The sequence below is a fragment of the Triticum dicoccoides genome, chromosome 2B, assembly GCF_002162155.2.
Source record: "Triticum dicoccoides isolate Atlit2015 ecotype Zavitan chromosome 2B, WEW_v2.0, whole genome shotgun sequence".
NCBI classification, from domain to species: Eukaryota; Viridiplantae; Streptophyta; class Magnoliopsida; order Poales; family Poaceae; genus Triticum; species Triticum dicoccoides.
The window spans coordinates 663,524,275-663,531,956 of NC_041383.1; the positions used below are offsets into that span (position 1 = coordinate 663,524,275).

Consider the following 7,682-nt stretch of genomic DNA (forward strand, 5'->3'; position numbering starts at 1 on the left):
TTCAGGGGCTACCGAGGGAGTCCTGGATTAAGGGGTCCTCGGACAGCTGGACAATATACTTTGGCCGGACTGTTGGACTATGAAGATACAAGATAGAAGACTTCATCCCGTGTCCGGATGGAACTCTCCTTTGCGTGGAAGGCAAGCTTGGCGACTCGGGTATGTAGATTTCCTTATCCGTAACCAACTCTGTGTAACCCTAGCCCCCTCTAGTGTCTATATAAACCGGAGGGTTTAGTCCGTAGGACAAGAACAACAATCATAATCATAGGCTAGCTCCTAGGGTTAGCCTCATCGATCTCGTGGAAGATCAACTCTTGTAATACTCATATCATCAAGATCAATCAAGCAGGAAGTAGGGTATTACCTCCATAGAGAGGGCCCAAACCTGGGTAAACATCGTGTCCCCCGCCTCCTGTTACAATTAGCCTTAGACGCACAGTTCGGGACCCCCTACCCGAGATCCTCCGGTTTTGACACCGACACCGACCCTTTTTGTCCCAGTTGTAACTCCACCCAACATGTAACTGTGTGCCCGCTTTTTTGTTGTTGTCCAAGTTGCAACTCCACCCTTGACATGCAATATGGCTCACTTTTTTTCCTAATTGCAAGTACACATTAGATATGCAAGTGGAGGGTGACCCACTTTTGTCACCAATTGCGACTGCACCCCAGACATGCAATTATGAGTCCAATTTTTTGTCCTAGTTGCAAGTCCACCCTCGACATGCAACTTTGGGAGGGGAAAACTTTTCTATCCCAGTTGCAACTCCACTCCCGGCATGCTAGTGTGCATGTATTTTCGTAGTTGCAAGTCCATCGTCAATATGTAACTAGGGACGAGGGAGATCCCGACCCTTTTGTGCCAGTTGCAAGTCCATCCGTCGTAGTTGCAAGTCCATCGGCACACAACTAGCGGGAGCGACTCATTTTTGTCCCCACTTGCAACTCCACACCTAACATGCAATTGAAGGGGCATCTTTTTTTTTCTCAGCTACAAGTCCACCATCTACCCGCAACTGGTATCTTAGGTTTTTGTAATTTTTCAGTTGCAAGTCCACCATTGACTCGCAACTAGGCACGTAGTTTGTTTCATCTAGTTGCAAGCTCAACATTGACTCGCAACTAGGTCTATGGTTTGTTTTTCATTCCACTTGTAAGTCCACCCTTAATTCACAACTAGGCTCATACTTTGTTGTCGTACCAGTTGCATGTCCACCCTCGACTTGCAACTCATATCATAGTGTTTTGTAGTTGTCCTAGTTACAAGTCCACCCACGACTCGCAACTAGGCCATAGTTTGTTTTATCCTAGTTGCAAGCTCACCCTTAACTCACAACTAGGCATGTGTGTTGTCTTTCATCCCAGTTGCAATTCCACCTTAGACTCGCAACTGGGATTGTAGTTTGTTTCATCCCAGTTGCAAGTCGACCCTTGACTCGCAACTGGGCTTGTAGTTTCGTAATTTTCCCAGTTAAAAGTCCACAATCGACTCACAATTGGGCTCATAGTTCTCCCAGCTGATGTCCCAGTTGCAAGTCCACCCTTGACTCACAACTGGGACCCTAGTTTTGTGGTTGTCCCAGTTGTAAGTTCACTCTCCACTCGCAGCTGGACATGTTTTTTGTTTTTTGTCTCCGTTGCAAGTCCACCCTCGACTCACAACTGAACTCACAGTTATTGTTGTCCTAGTTACAACTTAGGGGGTGTTGTTTTGATTTTCACCCCAGTTGCCAGTCCACCCCCGACTTGCAACTCGAGGTATGTAGTTTGTAATCGCCCCAGTTGCAAGTCAACCATATACTCACAACTCGGGGATATAGTTTTGAATTTGCCCTAGTCGCAAGTCCACCCTCGACTCATAACTCGGGGGTGTAGTTTTGTAGTTGCCCTAGTTGCAAATCCAACCCTCGACTCGTAACTCGAGGGGTGTATTGTTTTTTTATTCTTGTTTCATGGTATAGTTGCAATTACACCCTCGACCTACAACTAGGGATTTCTGTCGGCCCAATTGCAAGTCCACCCTCGACTTGCAACCCGTGGGTGTAGTTTTTATAGTTCCCCTAGTTCCAAGTCTACCCTCGACTTGCAACTCGAGGGGTGTTGCCTTTTGTTTTTGTTTCATGGTAGTTGCAATTAGACCCTCGATCTGCAACTATGTGTTCCTGTCGGCCCAGTTGCAAGTCCACCCTCGACTCGCAAATCGGGGGTGTAGTTTTTATAGTTGCCCTAGTTGCGAGTCCACCTTTGACTCGCAACTCAAGGAGTGTTGTCTTTTCTTTTTGTTTCATGGTAGTTGCAGTTAGACCATCAACCTGGAACTAGGTGTTTTTGTCGGCCTAGTTGCAAGTCCACCATCGACTCGCAACTCGGGGGGTGTCGTTTTGGTTATTACCCCAGTTGCAAGTCCACTTAGACTTGCAAGTCGAGGGATGTATTTTTGTATTGCCCTAGTTGCAAGTCAATGATGTACTCGCAAGTCGGGGATGTAGTTTTGTAGCTGCCCTAGTTGCAAGTACACCATCGACTCGCAACTCGAGGGGTGTTGTCTTTTTCTCCTTGTTTTATGGTAGTTGTAGACCCTTGACCTGCAACTAGGGGTTTTTGTTGGCCTAGTTGCAAGTCCATCCTCGACTCGCAACTCGGAGGAGTGTGTTGTTTGTTTTCAAGTTGCAAGTCAACCATGTACTCGCAACTCGGGGATCTAGTTTACTAATTGGCCCAGTTGCAAGTCCACCGCCGACTCGCAACTCGAGGGATATAGTTTGTAATCACCCAGTTGTAAGTCCACCACCGACTCACAACTCGAGGGATGTAGTTTGTAATCGCCCCAGTTGCAAGTCCACCGTCGACTTGCAACTCGGGGGTGTTGTTTTGGTTTTCACCCCAGTTGCAAGTCCACCCACCACTTGCAACTCGCGGGATGTAGTTTGTAATCGCCCGAGGGGAATAACGTGACCAACAACTAGAAAAGGATACAAGCAAACTTTTTCTTTGTGATGCCTAGATCTGTCGATGCAGCTCTTTTGAAAAAAAACAAATATAACCCTAAAGGCCCAACAACAGTTACATGGCCAGCAACAATGACAAGGACTGTGTCAACCCATCTGAAACATGGGACCTCCTATCTGCCGCATTCTGCGGCAGACTGGAGGGGCTTCGCATAGGGGTGCTTCGCCTGGGCTAGCCCACGCGGGAGCAGCCAATGACGTAAAATACAATGCACAAAAAAGAACTGCTCCGTCCAGGATTCAAACTCGCGTGACAACGATTATAGACACACGTGGACAACCGGTAGAGCCGATCAGCGCTAGTATTCTATCTGCAACGCGAAATCCTTTAGAACTAACCAATGCGAAAATTCTGAATACTTTTAAAACAAAAATCTGAACATTTTTTTTAAAAACGAACAAGTATGGCAAGTTTCAAAAAGGGTCGTATGAATTTGTGAACAAATTTTGAAACCATGGAACATTTTTTCAATTCCATTTTCTTGACAAACACGAACAAATTTAAAGCCGGGAACTTTTTTTAATTTATGAACAAATGTTGATAACATGGAACATTTTTTCAAAACATGAACATTTTGGAGAAAAGGGAACATTTTTTGCATCTGTGAAGAAAATCTGAAACTCTGAACAAATTTTCAAAATGTGACCATGAACAAAAGTTCAAAACGGGAACATTTTTTCAACTTATGAACAAATTTTGAAATGCGAACATTTTTTCAAATATAAAATATGAAGAATACTTTTTCAATTTGTGACCAAATTCGAAAAATGAACATTTTTTGAAAAGTGAACATGTTTTCAAATACGCAAACATTTTTTTAGAAATCACGAATATGATTTGAACATCTGAACAAAAATTAAAAACTGGAACATTTTTTGAACTTCCGAACATTTTTTGAAATTTCTAACAAATTTAAACTTCTGAAAAGGAAAAAAGGAACGAAAAAACAAGTAGAAATAGGACTTACAAAATAAATAGAAAAAAGAAAAATAAAGAGAAATACGCAAAAATAAAAAGGAAAAGAAAAATATGTAACGGAAAAAAGAAAAAGAGAAAAACAGATTAATAAAAAACTGCAAATAAAAAAGTGAAAACCACTAGAAAAACCGGTTCAGGAACCTTCCCAAAACCGATCAGGAAACTTCTAGCAGGTTCCAAAACCGGAAACTGTAGCGCGTTTTATCTTGTTAATGGGCCAGCCCACCTTGTTCGCCAATCGCTAGCTCTCTGTGCGAAGCTCCAGCATTTTGACACAACGCGCGTCGAATAGGGTTTTCCCTGGAACAGGGCTGGGTGTCGCGGGAGCCCCTATTTGACGCGCTTTGCGTCAAATTGACAGCCTGACGCACAGAGAGGGAGCTGACTGGGCCAGCCCATTGAGTCTACCGCGGGACGTAAAATATAGCACGAAAAAGGAAATACGCGCGACCAGGAATCGAACCTGAGACCAACTGCGTACTACTAGCAGCTCGGGCTAACGACTACTGCAGCCAATAAAGTAGTACATCATTGAAAGAACTAACCATAGATGTGGAACCGGAATGATTGTAGCGAAACTGAATTAGTTACTAGGTCGAAAGTTTTTTTAATCTATATTTTCAAGAAAGTGCCAACATTTATTGAATTCCTGATGAAACCGGCGACAAGAATTTTTTTAATATATAAAAAATTGAAAAAGCAGAAAAATGGAACGAAAATATTGTTTTCTGAAAAAAATAAACATCTTTTTTGAATTTGTGAACAAATTATGAAATTCTGGACAAATGTTGAAGCCGCGAACATTTTTTTGATTTTTTCAACAAAAATATTTGAAAAGTGGAAACATTTCATGATAATTGGAACAAAAATTTGAAACCGCGAACATTTTTTGAATTTATGAACAAAAACATTAAAATGGAACATTTCATGAAATTCCAAACAATAGAAATCGTGAACATATTTTAATATTCTTGAACATTTTTCAAGTTATGACCAAAATTTGTAATCACGAAATGGGAACATATTTTTTGAAACTCCGAACAAAATTCAAAAGCACGAACATTATTTGGATCTATGAACAAATTTGAATAGGGGAACATTTTTTTAAATTCCAAAGAAAATTTGAGAAACCAAACATTTGATAAACTTCCGAACAAAATTTCAAAACACGAACAATTTTTTAAAAAGTGAACATTTTTTGAATATGTGAATTTTTCTTGAAATCAGAAATATTTTTTGAAACAACCGACCAAAAATTGATAAAATAACAATTTTCTGAAACTCCAGAACAATATTTGAAAACACGAATAAAATTTTGAAAATCAAACATTTTTTGAAAATATGAACATTTTTTGAAAAAGTGAACATTTTTTGAAAAAGTGAACATTTTTTGAAAATATGAACATTTTTGAAAAAGGAAAACAAAAAAGAAACAGAAAACAAAAAAAGAAAAGAAAAACGAAAGAGAAAAAGAAAAACGAAAATAAGTGAAAATAAAATACAGTTCAAGAACCTTCCAGAAGGTTCCCAAAACCGGAAAAAGTCGGCTGTGAACATCAGAGAAGGTTCCAAACCCGGTATATGTGCAACGTTAAAACGGGCCGGCCCAATCCCGAACGTTCGCTCGCTCGCTTATGTGAAACAGCGACAATTTGCCGCATCGAGCGGCGAATAGGATTTTTCGGGTGTGGCAGCATCGTTCTGGGCTGGACAAACAACGAGACAACCAACGGCAAAGGCAACGACACTATCGGAAAGAAACAAACGTAGTTAGCACCGTGAGGTCCACAAACAAGGGGGTGATGTCATGTTAGATGTGAGATATTATCTCATATTTAAATGTGATATAGACGGACCTATGTGTAAACGTTTGATTGAAAAAGAAAAGGGAGGGGGCCCCACCCCCGAAAATCAGGGGGCTGATTAGTTATGGCTGGAAGGTTTTACGTGGCTTTTGGTAAAGCAATACGTGGGTGTAGCATTTTCATGGGCACTATATAGTAGTAGTACGGTGTACGAGTTTATTGGTTCAAAAAAAAGTACGGTGCACGAGTTTAAACGTTTTCATTTGCCATTTGATTACAGTTACAAGGAAGAAAATAAGTCAGCCCAGGTACAAGAAAATAAGTCGGCTAGTACTGGGCACTTTATTCCGAGAAGAGTATGGACGATGCCCGCACATGACCTACGCACGCGAGGACGGCGACGAAGACCATGTCAGTTTCTCATACGCCGCTGGCTCGGAAGAGCCTCATGAACCCAAAGGTGACGGCCATGGCAGCCAGTCCGCCCACCACCACCCGCGCGCACGACCTCGCCACGGGGGCCCGCCCCAGCACGGCGCCCACGCATCCGAACGCGGCCAGCGCCAACGTCGCCACGACGACCACCACGGCCACCCGCAGGTTGTAACCCACGATGAACCCAGCAGCCAGCAGCGGTAGGAGCGCCCCGACGGAGAAAGCCAGCGCGGAGGCCGCGGCGGCCTGTGCCGGGCTTGGCAGTGCCTTCTCCTCCTCGCCGCCACGCTTTCCGGCCTGGTCCAGCTCCGCGATCTCCATGTCCCGCTGGGAGCAGACGGACACGTACTCTCCGATGGCCATGCTGCACGCCCCGGCCAGTAGTCCCGCGAACCCGGACACGACCATGGCCCGCGCCTCGGGCTTGACGGCGCTGACGCCGAGCATGAGGGAGGCTGTGGAGACCAGCCCGTCGTTGGCGCCCAGCACCGCCGCGCGTAGCCAGTTGGCGCGGCCGGCGAAGTCGATGGATGACTGGGAGACGGAGTCGTCCACGTCGCCACACATGACGGCCGGGTTCTCTGCGTCCGCCACGGCGGCCAGCTTGGTGTTGTTCACGGCCATGGCGACTGGCAGCAAGTGAGATGGATGGGGATGGCAGTGATGGTATTTTGCAGTGGCAGGCAGCAGTAGTGTGGAGGACACACGCTGCCTTGCCGTGTTTTTATAGTGAGCTTCAGGAGGCACGAGGGTTGTCTGTGGGCATGCGGGCTTCTTTTTCTCCCCCGGTGTTTGGGTTTCCAGCTTTCATGCCGCCATGGCTAGTGCGTACATGCAGCCACATCTTTTTCATCCGGTATTGCGCGCCCGTGGCCACCAGGAGCACACACCTACATTAATCGGTCCATCGTGCTTGCTGAGTGTACATCAGACCAAATGAGTCTACAACGACAAGCTAGGAGAATTAGGTCACTCGCACCAACGCACAACAGAAGCTATTATTAGATCATCCGGTCCAATTCTTCAAACACTTGAAACGTGTGTTTGCCAATTTCATGCTCAATACCATAGCTCTTACTTTTATTGTTAATGTTACGGGGAGGTAGGGTATAGCTATTCCTGTTTGCAAATATGTGTCACCACTCACTACTTGTTCTACAGTACGTACGTGATGATGCTGACTAGTACTCTCTCCGTTCCAAAATAAATGACTCAACTTTATACTAAAGTTAGTACAAAGTCGAGTCACTAGCCGCAAACCTCCACAGTGATTTGACTATCTGAAGCGTCCGATCTTTGAATCTATGATCAGTGGCGGAGCTAGGAAAAAATTATCAGGAAGGCCGAGGACTGTTAGAACTGGTTGGGAGGGCCAAATAACTGGAAAGTAGGGTTTTAGCAGCAAAATACTCACTAATTATGCACTGTTCATTAGATGATTAGCAGCAAATA

General features: G+C 44.3%; 1 protein-coding gene across 1 annotated transcript; it reads right to left on the reverse strand.

Annotated features, from left to right (window-relative positions):
• Positions 1-6,030: 6,030 nt before the first annotated feature.
• On the reverse strand, positions 6,031-6,906 carry LOC119368250 (vacuolar iron transporter homolog 5-like). The gene has a single exon (XM_037633559.1). It carries the CDS (start codon positions 6,852-6,854, stop codon positions 6,216-6,218), a length of 639 nt encoding a protein of 212 aa, XP_037489456.1. The 5' UTR covers positions 6,855-6,906; the 3' UTR covers positions 6,031-6,215.
• Positions 6,907-7,682: the final 776 nt, after the last annotated feature.

Bases quoted from the DNA above. Each gene is read 5' to 3' on its own strand.
- LOC119368250 (XM_037633559.1), bottom strand. From the start codon at position 6,854: ATGGCCGTGAACAACACCAAGCTGGCCGCCGTGGCGGACGCAGAGAAC.